The sequence below is a fragment of the Mytilus californianus genome, unplaced genomic scaffold (assembly GCF_021869535.1).
Source record: "Mytilus californianus isolate M0D057914Y unplaced genomic scaffold, xbMytCali1.0.p SCAF_13, whole genome shotgun sequence".
Lineage (NCBI taxonomy): Eukaryota > Metazoa > Mollusca > Bivalvia > Mytilida > Mytilidae > Mytilus > Mytilus californianus.
The window spans coordinates 41875019-41893408 of record NW_026262615.1 but is presented as its reverse complement, the minus strand read 5'-3'; the positions used below and the strand labels follow the sequence as shown (position 1 = coordinate 41893408).

Sequence of the window (18390 nt, the reverse complement as noted above, 5' to 3'; positions counted from 1 at the left end):
ACAAAAACTCGTTAACCATAACCCATTTTTCATATATTCTGATTAATGTTAATACATGTATAAGTGTAAAGCAATTTCGATATATATATATATTGAATAAAATTTGTAAGGGTTCCGTGGAACCCAGTGTCTCGCCTACTTTTGCTGTTAATCGCAGACTCAACAAAAATGAGATGAGGAAAAAATTTAATAAAAATATTCCTCTCGATAAATTCTTTTATTGTAAAAAGCTTCTGTCCAAGTTCGGTAAAATTCCAGGATAGTTTATGAATCTAATAAATGTTTTAAAAAAAATAACTGCAGCTAGACTGTATGTAATGTTAACTCGAAGAAAAAGTAAGTCCATTTATAAGTTAAATATGGATAAACAAGTACAAAATTTTAATAAAAAATTCCTTCTAGATACTAGCTTTTGATCCTTAACAAACTTCTGTCCATGTTTGGTACAAATCCAGGATAGTTTAAGAAAGTTATTAAAATTTTAAAAACTTTAACCACAGAGTGATTGTAATGTTTCCTGGCAGAAAAATTAAGTCCGTTTATAAGTAAAATACGGAAAAACAGGAATTTTTTTTTTTAAATTTACTTCTGGATACTATCTTATGATCCTAAACAAACTTCTGTCCAAGTTTGGTAGAAATCCAGGATAGTTTGAGAAAGTTATTAAAATTTTAAAAACTTTAACCACAGACCACAGAGTGAATGTAATGTTTCCTGGCAGAAAAACTAAGTCCATTTATAAGGAAAATACGGAAAAACAGGATTTTTTTTAATTTACCTCTGGATACTATCTTATGATCATAAACAAGCTTCTGTCCAAGTTTGGTAGAAATCCTGGATAGTTTGAGAAAGTTATTAAAATTTTAAAAACTTTAACCACAGAGTGAATGTAATGTTTCCTGGCAGAAAAACTTAAGTCCATTTATAAGTAAAATACGGAAAAACAGGAAAATTTTTTTTTACAAAATTTACTTCTGGATACTATCTTATGATCATAAACAAGCTTCTGTCCAAGTTTGGTAGAAATCCAGGACAGTTTAAAAAAGTTATCAAAATTTCAAAAACTTTAACCGCAGAGTGAATATTTGTGGACGCCGCCGCCGCCGGCGGAATGTAGGATCGCTATGTCTCGCTTTTTCGACAAACGTCGAAGGCTTGACAAAAAACGGATTTAGAGAAAAAATGTCGTTTAAGACAGTTTGATTTCTTCATTTATCTCCACATTTATTCGATAGTATTCAATAATAAATATTAGGAACCACTCCTAACAGCAAGAAAAGGCTGCATTTTTTATGCATCTTCGATATATATGTCGTTAAAACCGCTATTTATTTATGATTTTAAATGTTGGTTTTTTTGGGGGGGATCAGTTATGTCGTAAGTAATAGAGTTGTGTGTGTTCTAATGGAAAGTATGAGTGCTACAGCACCAACAAAACTGATTGTAATATAGTTATAAAAATGAACATTAAAATTTTTTAAATCATACTAATATACTAATATGTGTACGATAATAAAAACATAGACAAAAAGGCTAAGAAAGGCCTTGAAAATAAAACAAAAATCAACAATACATTACAGAATATCTTTTCAAGTGAAACTTTTTTCTCAAATATCTATTTCAGTATTTCCCTTTATTCATTTTCTTGCCAATTTAGGTAGAAAATAGTTCAATAATTATGTAAGTTGAAGAACTGATCTTTTGGATTTTAGAGCTGTGAGGCTTCAAAGTTATCTCAGACCCAAGGATTTTTTTTCTATAGTCTTTCACTCCTAGATTCAATTTACCTCTTTTTTGGCGCAGGACTTTTTACCTTTGATCTGAGCCTAGATAAATTTCAAAAATATTCATTGCCCCTCCAATCTCAACAAAAAAGGACACTTAGTCACTAAGTACACATCAGAAAGAACTCGCATTCACTATAATAATATGTCCACAACTCAAAATGGTTTAAAAGAACCCTGCATGCATATCTTAATGAAAAGAAGTGCACATCCGATAGAACAAAATCATTCAATAAATGAGTGCTCCCTTATCCTGGTTCCCGGTACTACGTTCCAGCTATTAGCTAATAGCCATACGCTGTCACGAGGTATATTGGTATAGGTGTAACATACTGAATATTGCGATCGGGAACCAATCTAGTGCTCCCTCTTTTCTCGTTACGCCAAGTTACGTCAAGTCAAGGCGATTTTCGTCCGTTTGTAAGATGTTGAGAAACCTCTAATGAGTGAACACGTTTTCGTATAAGTATAAACACTGTGAGAAAATTGACATGATATTTGGACTATCAGGGGCGGATCCAGGATTTTCGGTTAGGGGGCGAAAACTTTTTCGCAAATTTATCGAAATATTCTTTATCAAGCTGAGGACAACCCATGCTGTTTTCCTATTTTTTTCGGAAAAGCGTCAATATTCGGAATATGAAATTCTGTGTTTTTCATGAATGGCGCTTTCAAACTAAAATATATCCAAATCTAAGTCATTAAGGTATATATTTCATTTTAACAATAAGGAAATATGGTATGATTGCCAATGAGACAACTATCCCCAAAGGTCAAAGTGGATGTTAGCGTTTTTAAGGACTACCGTACGGCCTTCAACAATGAGAAAACCCCTTTGCATATTTCAAATGTGCGTATCAACATATCAAAATGACAAGGACAAATCAATGTAAGACCTGTTATGTATCATAACATGCTATCAATTTACAGCAATTGTACATGTCATGTAGACACTAAATAATCTATAATGTTTTGACTTCCGTTTGCATCATATTTCCAATTGGAAAACTGTTTGAAAAAAAAACGGTAAATTCTGAACTCTTTTCAAATTTGCTAGGCTTCAAGACCGATGAGTTCTGTATTTCTTGTCTTGCAAACTGCGTCCATGTATTTATCTTGAGCCAATAAAATAAAATGCTGATACTAAATAAGCTATATACCAGCTTACATCATGTGTCACGCAAACAAGTAATTATTCAGTAAACATGGTAAGATCTAGAATTCTTTTTTTTTGAACACTTAATTCCTGCTAGAAAGCTTCCCGGAAAAAAAACTGAGTGTTTTCAATAATTTACACAATGGCTTTGACAATGGTTTTCACTATGGTGTTGCTTACAAGTTATACCTCATCTTTAGCCGAAGAAAAAAGATATTTTGGCAAATTGTGCGATAAATCGTTTATCAACCCGTATACATGCAAGATGATGATGAACAGATTGAAAAAATTGCAGTCTGAACTAGATACATGTAGATTGAGCAATAGTAAGAATGTCTTAATTCAAATTTTCATTCATAAATCATTTTCAAAAGTATTTCAAAAAAGGTATGCTGTACGTTAATAAATCTTTTAAACTTTAAAGTCTTATGTCTTTGATTTACATCATTACAGGGGAATGCCCTAATGGCTGGAAGTTATTCTCAGACCACTGTTATTTGTTCGTTTACACAAAAATTACATGGATGGAAGCTAGGGTAAGCAGTGAATTATACTTCTTCATTCAAGATTAAGATCGGTTTGTAAATTTTGTGTATCAAACAGAAAATTAAACCTGTAAAATTGTCGGAAAGTATTTTATATTACTGTGTATCTGTATATATGGGGCTGTAATAATGGAAAACAAATGATAACTTATTACCAGAACATAGCTTTTTGTTTCAATGATGTTTTGCTGGAAATTTACTCTGAAACTTGGATAGCAGTGTGTGCACGTGGTTAGTTTGAATAAAAAAAACTATCTGAATTATAGCTGCATTCGTATAACGTCCATCGGCAAATATTCGAAGAAAATTCTTAAACTGGCAGGGTAATGCATATCAGTTTGGTTGAATAGGCAAATGCTTTCTTTATATTCAAATGCAGATGAATAAACGGAGATGTGGCGTATACGCCAATGAGCAGCATCCCAATTACAGAAACATAACAAAAAATGAATGTTGAATGTTGAAAATCGAATGTTGAAAACGAATGTTGAATGTTGAAAACGAATGTTGAAAAAAAAAAATTGAAAAAAAAGTTTAACAAAAAAATAATTTTGAATGTTGAATGTTGAATTCGAATGTTGAATATTTGAAATGAATGCTACACAAAAAACAAAAAAAAATTGAATGTTGAATGTTGAATATTGAACCAACTTGACATCCGTAAAAGACATCTAGAGGTCAACATTTACTCAAAAATATATATAGTCAGGCGTCTTTACAATGTGTCAAGATTTGTTAAGCGACTGGTTATAAAGGTTTACTAAATTACTGGTTCTTTCACATTTGACCATGGCTTACCATACCGTAGTTTTCAAATTGCATTTTATTTTTTTTTTAGACTGAGTGTAAAAATAAAGGCGGATATCTTGTGAAGATAGAGAATGGACGAGAGGATACATGGTTGACGTCACAGTTGGAAGGTATTTTTTACAATAATTAATCACCTGCTTAAAAACTTTGTGCGACATTAAATACAAAAATATATTACATGGAATGTATTTAAAATTAAACAGATACACAACCCGTTTTGGGAGATCGCCACTCTCGGTAAACCCTAAATAAGAATATGCGGTATGACTGCCAATGCAACAACTATTCACCAGAGTCTAATTGACGTAGTATACAATCAAGTAAGAATTAAAAGGAACCGACATGACAAAATATAAAACACTTCAGCCGAGAAAACCATTCATTAACTTGTGTACAAAACAATAAACGAAAAAAAATATGATAGACAGCTACAACGACACTCACTGAGTTGCAGGCTACTGATTTGAGACAGTCACATACAGAAAGTGGCGGGATTAATACTATTATGAAATTTTTTCGCAAACTTTGAAATAATTCTGTAACTATTTGTTCATACCCTCGAACTACCGTAATAGTCCTAACCAACCTGTAAGAACAATGAAGAACAACGAAGCTTTATTTTTGTCTTCGTAAAACATCTACTGTCATATTTGCTTAGTTAAAATTATTTCCCTTGTGATCTCCAGACGAAGTATGGTTTGGGATGAATGACATTCAGAATGAAGGACATTGGCGTTGGTCTGACAATTCTTTTGTATCGTATAACAATTGGAGATACGGAGAACCAAATGGTGGAAGGGGTGAAAACTGTTTATGCTACTGTAAAGCTATCTGTGGAATGAGTAGTTTTGTTTGGAATGACAGACCTTGTACGTACCTAACAACTGGATATGTCTGTGAAAAGAAAAGATGAGCATCTCTGTTATTCTAAATTGACTGTCAAACTATCTTTCTGAGCAATTTATTTGCGACAACATTTTAAAATAAACATTTATTATATTTTCAAAATCCATGTTATTAACTTCGTCCTATATAAGCATGAAATATGTGTCACTGGACCTTAAGAACGTCAATAAATCAATCGATCAATATTTTATTAGTTGATGTGTTTCCTGCATTTTAAATTATTCTTTGTACGTTATTTTTTCACTTAATAAAGATGATTGCAGTCAACACTTTTTTGTATTTGATTGTTTTATTGATAACCATCGAACGTTCTCTTGAAAACTGCTCCGGTATCATTGAACTAAGCGTATACGAGTAGACTGACAGGTCTGTGTGTGGGCGAAATCTGAAAGTGACAGACAAAAGAAAACAATAATCTTTAAGTTTGTCAGTGTCATCTTCTTTTTCATATAATATATTTATTTTTTCTTTGCCAAAAGGTCAGGAAGGGGGAGGGGGGGGGGGGAGAGGACAAAATCATATTTTTCCTACGCCCTCTATACTTTCTCTATTGAAATTGCAGTTGTAAAACGCAGTTGAAGAATTTTCGAACAGTATACGTTTGAAAGATAGATATGCAGTCATCGAACAAATGAGAAAACATCTGAGTCACGACACTGAAACAAATTAGTTACCGTACTCCCATAGATCATATGCTGTAGAACAGAGATTAGTGCTAAGATATTTTTTTCTTGAAATACGTTGCAGATAGGGAATATATATTGTTGTTGAGGAATTGACCATTGTTGAAGGTTTAAACCAACCTTATTCATTCAGGATAGACTTCAATAACCTCTTCTTTCATTTTTCTGTATAGGCTTATACAGTAAACACGAGTGTTTTTTCAATCTTCCGGAAGGGATTTTAATTGTCAATCTTCTGAAACTATAGTTGCGAAATAATTTATATATTATGATTACAAATTGTTAATCTAAGTGGTGCTGATGTTTCGGTTGGTTTAATTTTTTATGGCCGTTTCATTGACTTGGACACAATACCGCTTTTTACTCGCAATGACAGCATGGCAATTGAGGAGTACATTAATGTCTTCAATAGAAATGTCAGCAGTACTTGCTCCAGTAATAAGATCTTGCAGTGCTCCTGGACCATGGTGTTTTTTTTATTACGACACGTGTATCCACCACCCTGCTGTAACAGAACACCATAAGAACAAGCTATAAAAATGAGTTGAAAAGGGTTTACTCATCAAATCGATACTAAGCACAAAAACAACAAAGTTTCTAAACACCAAAGACACAAAGTACTAATCTGAGAGTACTCGCAGTTACTGAAAGCTAGTTAAAGGTCAATAAAGATATTCATGTATCTAGGACTAAAAGAATGAATGGTTGGTGTAGATACTGGTTTGTCTAGTATTTTGGTGGCTGAAATACTATAACTATTTCTTTGCTGAGCAGTTGTACTAGACAGATAACCTGATGCTTACTGGATAAAACAAATGAAGGAAAATCCCTCCCAAAAGTTTATCTGATCGGACTTTTTCTGCATTGTATTCACTTTCAACTTCCAGGTGTTCCTAGGGTTTTAACCCCCCTCCCTTTTCTCGATTAAAAAAAAAATATATATATATACATTTTTAGCTCACCTGGCCCTTTTAGACCAGGTGAGCTTTTCTCATCACTTGGCGTCCGTCGTCGTCGTCGTCCTTCGTCGTCGTATGTTAACTTTTACAAAAATCTTCTCCTCTGAAACTACTGGGCCAAATTAAACCAAACTTGGCCTAAATCATCCTAAGGGTATCTAGTTTAAAAATGTATCCAATGACCCCGCCCATCAACCAAGATGGCCGGCATGGCTAAAAATAGAACATGGGGGTAAAATGCAGTGTTTGGCTTATATCTCTGAAACTAAAGCATTTAGAGCAAATCTTACAGCTGGTAAAAATGTTCATCAGGTCAAGATCTATCTGCCCTGAAATTTTCAGACGCATCAGACAACCCGTTGTTGGGTTGCCACCCTGGAATTGGTAATTTTAAGGAAATTTTGCAGTTTTTTGTTATTATCGTGAATATAATAATAGATAGAGATAAACTGTAAACAGCAAAAATGTTCAGCAAAGTAAGCTCTACTAATAAGTCAACATGATCAAAATTGTCAATGGACCCCTTCAGGAGTTATTGCCCTTTAAAGTCAATTTTTCACAATTTTTCGTATATTTTTGTAATCTTTTACTAAAAATTTCTCTACTTAATCTACTGGGCCAAATAGACTTAAACTTAGCCACAATTTTCAATAGGGTATCTTGATTTAGAAATGTATCCGATGACCCTGCCATCCAACCAACCTGGCTGCCATGGCTAAAAATAGAACATAGGGGTTTACTATAGAAGTCTATGGGAAAATTGTAAAAAAACAAATTCAAATGGTCACAACTTGAAAATTAATTTAAATAATGATAAGGGGTCTTCAGACAATGGGATGACCTGCTTTTAATCTAACCAAACTTGGCCTCAATCATTATTGGGGTATCTAATACTATTTATTATGATTTTAACCTTATTTTACATGATTTCCAAAGACCACAGTAGATACAGGTGAGCGACACAGGCTCTTGAGAGCCTCTAGTTTTAATAGTGTGAACGTTTCATAGTGTTCCGGGGGTTGGAACGACCCCTCTCCCTTTTCAAAATGGCCTGACCATCTAGAACATCTAGCTTTGTACTTATTAGAATAGAGAATGGAAACAGGGAATCAGTCAAAGAGACAACATCCCGACCAAAGAGCAGTTAACAGCCCAAGGTCACCAATGGGCCTCCATGCAGCAAGAAATCTATTTATTTTGAGTGAAATATATATGGTGTGATATAAATCATTCCCAATGAGACAAATTTCCAACCTAGAACAAAGAAGGAGGATGTAAACAACTATGGATTATTGTTCAGCTTTCATTGATTAGCAGAAACCATACCACATAGTAACCCATAAAAGACTTTAAAAAAGGGGGGGACTAACAGCTTGACTATCGGCTCCTTGCTTAGAACAGCCACATGGGGTGACACAAGTTTGGTGACCCAGAGCTGGATTCTATTTTTAAGAACATCTGATAGTCAATGTATTTCTTCATTATTGTGTGAACAATAGATTTGCATTACAATCATCTGAATCAGATAACAATCTTTCCACAACACTTTTATATTGATTTATCGTTGGTGTTAAAAGTCACTTTCAGCACTCTTTGACTATATCCTGGCGGTCAGTTTTTATTTGTAGTAAAAGCCAAAGTACCTGGAGAAAACAACTGACCTTCGGCAGGAAAACTGGCAATCCTAGTCAATTGACATCAGGGTCAAATGTATGCACTGTTTAAAAAAGGATTCAAACTTACAACCTCAGTATTGGCAGGCTAGTGATTACTGTAGAGGAACTATTAGACCACTGTGCCACTGAGGCCTGGCATTTTTTTATGCAGAGTACAAAGCTAATATTTAAAGAGAACGTCAATAAATTTGATGTTTGATACTAATGAACTGTACAGTGACCTATAGCTGTTAACTTCTATGTCAGTAGGTCCCTGGAGGAGAGTATTCTCATTGGCAATCATACTACATCTTCTTATTCTAATATATTCTTTAGCTTAATACAATATAATTAAAAAACCTAGTGATCACAGATATCTCCTCCTGCAACATAACTCTGAAACGGTCAAAGTTTACTATCAAAAGCAAGTTTGACCTGTAAATTACTGTCTGTGACATCCTTGTGTTTAAATTCAAAACGAACATTAGTAGTACTTTAATCATCAAGAAACCAAACAAATTCAAATTTTTTAGATAACTAAGGGGCATTATTCTTGAATGGTAAATATCAAAACCATCATATTAAAATTTGACCAGTATTATATGGACTACAAAATTGCATTCAAATTTCAAAAGATTATATTTACTCTGAATTATCATCCAGCAACCAAAAGTGTGCAGACTGATGAACGTACATGTGACTCACAAAAACCTAACCTCATTCAGGCTGCCGTATAATTAATTGGATGAATTGTCATAGTTCCATCATATAGGTAAAGAAAATTATTACTTCATAAATTAAAACCAACAGTTGTCTTAAAAATTTAATCATAATCAATAATAAATTCTTTTTATAAAGACATTGTAGTATTTATTTTTCTTCGTTTAAAATGAAATACAATAACATATTACACATTTTAAAGCAATACACAATTTCACTATTTCATAAATTGCAAATTTAAAAAGCCTTAGATGAGAAATTGTCAGAGGTACAATGGGAAAATAATTATAAGATTTGTATGCCGTTACTGTAAATTCAGAAAATTTTGACATGTTTTTATTATAGCGAAAAATTATGACAGGATAGGGTTTTCAAAAATAAAACCTTGCAATTCATATGTGTATGCAGTATCTTCTAAAATTGCAAAACTAGTAACTAATCTTGCATTTGTGTTCGCAATAATAAATGCACATTAAAAATTTCTGTGTGTTTGTCTGTCATTGAAGGAAATAAAATATCTTCCAGTAATTTGAAAGTGTGATAACAGAAAACCGCTGACTGCACAGATCAAATATGATTGGTTTGCAAAGGTCATTTAGTTAACTGGCACAAATTTAAATAAACTGAGGTCAAGTCTTGGCACTAGAAATCCAGGTATACTTTTTCACAAAGAATACAACTAATGCACATGTAAATCTTGTAAATGCTTGTGAAACAGTACTGATTGAGCCATTAGTAAACACAAATTTTATTTTTAAATAGTTTTAACTTTTCATAGATATACAATAAATAAATAACAAAGCTTTTCTATTTAATTCTTCCCAGTATCTGGTGTGTAATTGAAAAAAAAAAAAATATTGTAAGATCCTTCAGAAGTGTTTGATTTGTTGAAAAAACGTATTTCAATGTAAATTTGAAATACAAGATATACAGAATATAGCGATGACATTAATAAAAAGCTGCAAAACAGATCCTCTTAAAGATCAATTTGCCTTTTCATAATCTGAAGGAAAAATGGAAATAACATCACATCATTGGACAGGTTAAATTTCCATTGTTTGGGACTTTTTTTAACCAATCACAACATTTTTGGAAAATATAACATAGAGTGCTTAGATCCTGAAAAGGCGATCTGGTTCTTGCCATTTCATTCAACATAAATACCATTTTAAAACCATTAATCAAATTTGAACTAAATCTCAGTGATACAAATGCACAAATATACTAGAGGAATTAACAGACTGTTATTATGTGTGGTATACCAATTATCTTAGATATCGTGGGTCAACCATGAATTCAAATGTTCCATGAAGTAAGTATTTTATATACATATTTTATATATATTTTAGGATGTATACTGAATTTGGAAATCCACAAAATTAAATACCAACAAAACTGCAAGTTTTCCTGAATCCATGAAAATGAATGAATCTACAGTAACAGTTCTCAAACATTCTCAACATATTTTGGAAGGGGGAGTAACAGTCTCATAAAAATTCTAAACAGGCTTTTTATCTGCAAAAAAAATATGAAATAGTAATTTCCTAAAAAGCAAAATGGAAAAACCAACTATTTGTAAGCATTTTTAAAGAAAATTTGTCAAGGTCTTTTCACACTTACCGTAAAACAGGGAACAAAACAGGCCAAATAGAATAAACAAAATCAAGAATCAAAACACTCCGATGATAGGATAGGAACAAAACAATGGCACATATGGAAGGTAACTTTTTCAAGTTTCGTGGGGCCGAGAGGTCGAAGTACTTCATTTACTGTATCACTATAGCCTGTCAACACTGAGATTGTAAGTTCTTACCCGTTATATGGCAGGTGCATCTAACTCATATCTTAATTGACTAGGATTTTACTTTTTCAGATAAGTGGTTCCCTCTTGGCACTCCGCCTTCCTCCACCAATAAAATCTGACTGCCACGATCTAGCCAATAGTACTGATAATGGTGTTAAACACAAACAATCAATCAACCAACAGATCAAGTTTCCAAGTAATTCAACAAATATTAAATGTTCATTGATTTCCTACATTGCTTGCTCTGACAGTAAAGCAACAAGAAGAAAAAGACAAAAAAGTGATTGCATACTACTCCTGTTATACTTTCTAACATATAACAAAATCTCCATAGGAGAATTGTTACACAGAATACATTTATAATACTTTCTATATGATGTCTGTTTCCTTTATCAGATCTAAATAATCTTACAAAGACTAGCACATCTGGTTTAATATATTACATTGTGTTCAGAAATACCACTGAAAGTTCTTTGTCTCTTTACAGAATAGAATTAATGATTTACCCTGTAGTAGGGTAGGGAAAAAAATTAAATGCCCCCTTTTTGACTAGTTTGCGTCATAGCCTACAATTTTTTATTTATCATCATCACATATTTTTCGGCTACTGTTATCATGGTTAGCAACAAACAGGGTAAAATGTTTATCATTAATGTTTTTTAACAAATGATTTATCAGTATTCACCTTAGAGAAACCCTATCCCTATACCTATAAATAGATGGAAAGTTTTGAAAATCTGAAATTGAGAACTTGTAAAATACTACCAGTATCCACCTTATGGGAAACTTTGTACTTTAATTCTTCTTTATTCAGATAATGAACATTCAATGGTATTTTTAAACACAGTGTATATTATGTACACACAATACCCTTGTTAGGGCTGCTTAAATGCCCTAAAAACCAGTCTCCAAAAAGTCTGTATTGCTCAATTTTAAAACTTGACAGCAATAGAAACATCCACATCATATGGATAGTTATTTCACTAGCAATTATACCACATCTTCTTAATTTTATATTTCATTCATGTATTAACTACACAATTTTAAAGAAAATCATTAATCTTAGAGTTTTTACCCAATGTTTTGTTTTAAAAAGTAGTATTTATGTACTGGAAGCTCAGCACAAATACTGTGGATTCATTATTATATGTGGGATACAAATTTTTGTGTATTTAGTTGGTAAAAGTGAACCACAAATTAAAATATTCAACGAAATACAAATTTTTTTCTAGAGGCTTGTATGCAGACTTTGGCAAAACCACGAAATCAAATATCCACAAAAATCCAGTTTCTCCTCAATCCATGAAAATTGGTACCCAATAAAATAAACGAATCCACAGTACATGTACAAGACCTAATTTTCAAACATATACATATTCATGCATTGAAAATGAATGTAGTCCAGGTTGGTTTCAAATGGCACAATTGTATAAGAAAACATTTGTGTTGAAAGATAATGGGTAATGACAGACGCTAAGTGACGGTAATAGCTCTAATTGGCCATTAGGCCAAGTAAACTTAAAACAAAGACAAAACAAAAACTATCATACACAAATCCAATAAAATATGAAAGACAAAATTGCAAATGTTTTGACAATCATTCACAGCATTAAATCATTGATCTACGACCTTTTCACAGTTCAAGGTCAGGGTCAAGGTCATACAACTGCTGCACCACAGCCAGCTCGACTCACAATCATATTACTTAAGAACACCCATCTATCTACTTCAGTGTCATAGACTTCAGCACTGCGGAGTCGATTAGTTCCATCAAATCCACCCAGGATATAAATACGTCCATCAAAAACAGCTGCACCTGGCCAAGCTCTAGGTGTATTTAGAGATTTTATAGTTGTCCACTGATTGGTCAGTGTATTGAACCTGTAAAACAAATAATTTAAGATAAGAAGATGTGTTTTGATTGCCAATGAGACAACTATCCACCAGAGACCAAATGATGTAGATGTTAGCAACTATAAGTTCATTAATAAGAATAAGACAATGACATCAAAACCTGGAAGAAAATATATTTGTTTTTATAGAATTGTCTCTTTATTTACACTGTTGTGTGATCTTCAAGTTTTCAGTGTGATTCTTCAAAAACTGAATTTTTCATGACTTTAGACAAGAAATTTATTCCTAAGATTCCCAATTATGTTAAAAAAAACCCAGCTCTGTTGCATAAGATGAGGTATTCAATGTTTCAAATTAGCATTGGGAATAGTAAATGCATGTTTTGATATTGCTTTCAAGAATGTATGTTTAACAAACTTCAAGTTTTTTTTAGCAGAAATTGCCAGACAGTTCATACTAAATGATCAACCTTTGATATTGGGAGAAACACTATACTGAGAGAAATGTGAAAAGTCTTCAATTTGGAAAGAGCTGAGGCTTTCATCTAAGAGCTCTATTATCTTGGCATGAAATCAAAGGTAGATGAATAAAGTTCGAAATTTCCAAATCAGTTTTGTAAAAGATACCCTGTTTAGTTCAGCAGTATAGATATATCTTATTATTATATACTTAGTAGTAAATACATGCAAATTGTTTGTGTAATAGGATCTATGACAATCGTGCTGTATTAGCGATCCGTGATGATATCAATATCAGTCACCGTTACAAAGGCTTTATCAAACCCCTGATCTGTATGACGTCAAGTCACAGGAAAAAAACACTTCTTCTTGAGATATATGATAAAGTGTATATGATATGGCTTTTTCAATATCATACACCGTATCAACCAGAGACACCAATATAATCCCAAGAGCTCTGTCTCTGGTTGATATGGATGTGATATTGAAAAAGCCATATCATATACACTTTATCATATATCTCAAGAAGATGTTTTTTTCCTGTGACGTGACGTCATACAGATCAGGGGTTTGATAAAGCCTTTGCAACGGTGACTGATGTCGATGACGTAACGTCATACAGATTAATGGTGTGTCAAAAGCCTTTGCAATTGTGACTGATATGGATACCACCACCGATGAAGTTGTCTCATTGGCACTTATACCACATCTTCTTATATCTATATAATATTCTCTATATACTGTCAATGATATCAAGTTTAATTTGCACTTAATAGTCCGAATCTATATTCTGTGTTCAGAAATGGTATGACATATGTTGGATAGCTGCACACATTTTTCCTTGCATTAGGTCATCTATGGACCCCTATAGACAATTTGCAGAGATTGATGAAATAATATTGACTTTTGGACTGTCTTCTCAGTCAATTACTTACAATAGGTTATAAAAACAAGTGTTGACCTAAATGGCAATGACTGCATAATGTAAATAAACTTTACGTTACAGACATCCCCTTATTTTATAATAATAGCAGTTTATATTCCATATTTGCCAAGTCTGAAATATCAAAATTTGTCTCCATTTCCCAACTGAATCCTTTACCTTTCTGACAGGTCAAAGTACTGATCCCTATCCTTGTATCGTCCACCAAATGCATAAATAAAATGTTCTATGGCCACTAAAGCTAGTCCAGATCTGGCTTTCTCCATCTCAGAAACAAATGTCCATTCCTCTGATAAAGAATCATAGCATTCAACACTAGGACGATCCATGTGTAATGCTCTGTCAAATCCTCCTACAAAAACAAGTATTATGTGTAATGTTCTGTCAAATCCTCCTACAAAATCAAGTATCATGTGTAATGCTCTATCAAATCCTCCTACAAAATCAAGTATCATGTGTAATGCTCTGTCAAATCATACAAAATCAAGTATCATGTGTAATGCTCTGTCAAATCCTCCTACAAAATTAAGTATCATGTGTAATGCTCTATCAAATCCTACAAAATCAAGTATCATGTGTAATGCTCTGTCAAATCATACAAAATCAAGTAGCATGTGTAATGCTCTGTCAAATCCTACAAAATCAAGTATCATGTGTAATGCTCTGTCAAATCCTACAAAATCAAGTATCATGTGTAATGCTCTATCAAATCCTACAAAATCAAGTATCATGTGTAATGGTCAGATTAAATTTCCAAAAAAAGTGAAGTATGATGTGTACTGCCTGGTCAAATCCCAAAAAATGCCATGCAAGAAGTTAAGTCATATCTTGATTTGGAAAGTTTTGTAAAAAGTCTGTGAGTCATCATCGGGTCAATGCATAAAGACATTGTTATTTACTATGGGTTAAATTTGATATCATCATGTCAAAGTTTTTATGATATCACAAATCTGCAATTGAAGAATGGACAAAATTGTGAGATTAATTATTGAGATTTCATGAAAATCTGCATATAGATATAGGTATCAGATATCAGAATGTGATTGCTCATTATTGCTATCCTCACCAAGTCACTTTATTAGCAATAACAAAAACAACGCATCAATTTTCTGAATTTACAGTAATCAATATTTTGAACCCCACAGCAGATTGATAATTTTTGTGATCATTTCTTGGTCTTGTTTTATCTCCAACAACATAAAGCAACAACAATCAATCATATAACCTTATGTCTGTATATCCCCATATAATAAATCAAATATCAAATAATACTGTGGATTCATTATTTTTCGTGGGATACCAATTTTTGTGGATTTTGTAGGTACATGTGAACCTCAAATTTATATGTTCCAATGCATTACAAGTATACAGATTTTGGTAACTCCACAAAATCTAGTATCCATGAAAATGCTATTGTTCCACAAAAATTTGTACCTCTGAAGATAGATGAATCCACAGTACCTGAAACTGAAGTCTCCTAAGATTCACCAAAGTTTTCTTATGTCTTACGATGGCATTAGTGACCACAAGTATTATTTTTTTGGTTGCAAATTTGGCACCATATGATTCATTAATTGAGGTAATATTTCAGCTTGGTTTTGATGGCTTTACATAAATTGTGCAACATAACCCTTCTCTTCATATTTTAAAAGGGCACTAGCTGTCAAATTCATGTTCACCGATTTGACTCAAATTCCCATATTTGATTTATAACAATGTAAAACATTTATCCAAACTATTAAAAGTCTAAAATAAAAAGTTAACAGGACATGGGCATGATAACACGTAGCTTCCTTTCGTGTATATTTTAGTCTAGACGCCATCTAATTAACTATCGAGTTGACCTCCAAAGTCATCCGATGACCATATAAGTGAGGTAAACATAAATAAAGATATAAATTGATTAAGCGCAGATTTTGTCATAAGCTGTAGCGACGGATGAGTCATCAACAGCCATTTGGAGTTCACCGCATCTTTCCCAAGTGTTCAAATCTAAACAGAATCTTTCGATAGCATTTGTTCTCCTACTTGTAGTCCCACCTAAGATATATATAGTCATCCAGTCCTATCATGCAATGTCTACATCGGGTTTCGGGTAAATTTTCCATTTGTTCCCACCGATTTTCTAAGCCATCAAATTTAAAGATAGTTGATTAACCATAAGTACAAGTAGAAAAACCTATCCCAGGGTAAGATGGAAGGGAAGTCATTTTCTCCCATTGTTTTTCATGCAATTCATAACGCCACATTTCGATGTGCAATCCAGCATCACTAACATTCTGCGCAAAGCTTATAACAACTATAGATGTTTCTCTACTGGATCTTAAACGGAAATCCATGGAGGTAGTTAAATTATCCAGCTGAACGGCTGGATTGCTTTGATAAACAATAGCATCCTGCACAAAGGGCTGTAAACAGTCCTCTCGCATCAACGGGAAATGTTCTATGAATCTCGTTAAGCAGTCACCAGAAAGAAGAGGAAAGTGACTGCATTTGAATAAATCTTCCAAATAACATTTTCTGTTCTCCAAATCATGTTGAAACCAATGCATTAAAAAATCACAAACCACATCCTCAGTTGGAGCACACAATTCTTCATGTTGTAACAGAAATATGACCTCATTTGAGTCTAAATGCAATGCTTCAGCTGAGTTTGAAAATTCTGTAAAGTTTGAAAGCATATATACTTCACAAACATTTCTAAGAATTGTGCATTCTGGGTATTCTTTCGATGACATGTTCCATAGTCGTATAACATTGGAATTATCTAGGTTACTTCCTAAAGTCAACTCGCACGTTTCTCTTAAACAGTCGATTTGCAGATATACGGCTATTGCTAAAATGTCATCTGCTGCTATCGGATCTATGGTAATGTTACCGTATAGATAGTCTAATACCTTTGATATACATTTAGCCTCCAAACCCTTCAACTCAATAACGTTTTTATTGCTTTCGACCATTCCAGATACAAACATTCCACGGAAGTAGTTGGAAAACGCACTCAGGATAACTCTGTGACAAGGAAAGGTTTGATCTTGTACATTAAGGACAACATCTTGGAACAAATTATCTTCTCGGAGATGTTGCATTCCATTTTGGAAATCTTTTAAGTAAAGTTTAAAAGGGTTGCAGGTATCCATATGGTTTATCCTAAATATGGATTACCACCCCTGAAAAAAAAATGTATTATTATCAACAAACTTTACGTTAATATTATTATGATCAATGGAATGGGTAAAGTGATTGGCTGTTACACAAAGTTTGCTTGAATATATAAACATAATTGTCAATGAGACACTTCTCCACCAAAAACCACATGAACTTTCCACCAAAATGTAGAATTTTGGTTCATTTGGGAAGCAAGCTTTGAAGAGCCATTTATGACAGAAAGCATGCCTTGAAGAGCCATTTATAACAGGAAGCATGCTTTGAAGAGCAATTTATGACAACTTTTGATCTCATCTTTAAAGGGTAGTAAAGGGTAATATTTGTGCAAAGTGTTTGTTAATTTTTATTTCACATGTTTTCTTGTTTTAAGCTCTTCTTTTTGACCTTTTGCTTCTTTTAAGTTGGAAGGTTTATGCCTTTGATGCAATCATTATTTCATCTGTAAATTCTAAATTTACTCATTGTTACTATCACTAAGCAGTTTAGGCGACATAATAAATTTTAATGCAGTTTTTCATTCAGTTATGTTAATACAATTTCAAATGTGTCAAAGACATTTCATAAGTGTACAAATAATTTGATGATCCAATATTTTCTGTGTATATATCTGATATTTTTAATTCAAAACTTCTGTTTTTTTATTAGATAAAAGACAAAATAAGTGTGTTTTGTTGTAAATCTTCGGTTATGTGGTACTATTATAGTCTTGTTTCACCTTCCATGTATTTAGCTGAATTGTCTAAGAATGTCCATAGATCTGTCTTAAAATTAACATAGCTTCTGACATCATGCAACAATCATTACAATCGCTTTTTTAATTATGACTTCAAATGTTTTAAATTGTGATGCAATATTTTGCAGGAACTTGTGTTGTTTTACGCAATGGCAAACAATTTTACCGCAAGGGTTCTGAGCAAATGAATATTCTGTCATGTCTTTAAAACC

General features: G+C 32.9%; 2 protein-coding genes across 4 annotated transcripts in view; one reads left to right on the top strand and one right to left on the bottom strand.

Moving 5' to 3' along the window:
• Positions 1 to 3014: 3014 nt before the first annotated feature.
• Positions 3015 to 18390, top strand: part of LOC127723686 (perlucin-like protein) — a 74541-nt gene continuing 59165 nt past the window's right edge. For 2 of the 3 annotated variants that reach the window (XM_052230430.1, XM_052230431.1), the window contains exons 1-3: positions 3015 to 3266; positions 3394 to 3476; positions 4324 to 4405. In XM_052230430.1, the coding sequence (XP_052086390.1) occupies positions 3083 to 3266; positions 3394 to 3476; positions 4324 to 4405 (349 nt within the window). In that variant the 5' untranslated portion in view covers positions 3015 to 3082. Of the gene's footprint in view, positions 3267 to 3393; positions 3477 to 4323; positions 4406 to 4981; positions 5474 to 18390 lie in introns of those variants that run through there. The other variant, XM_052230428.1, reaches the window with a different exon arrangement.
• LOC127723683 (kelch-like protein 2) overlaps positions 11534 to 18390 on the bottom strand; it is a 102193-nt gene continuing 95336 nt past the window's right edge. The window contains exon 8 of the transcript XR_007992202.1: positions 11534 to 11707. The gene's annotated coding sequence lies outside the window, so the exon portion shown is untranslated. The remainder of the gene's footprint in view (positions 11708 to 18390) is intronic.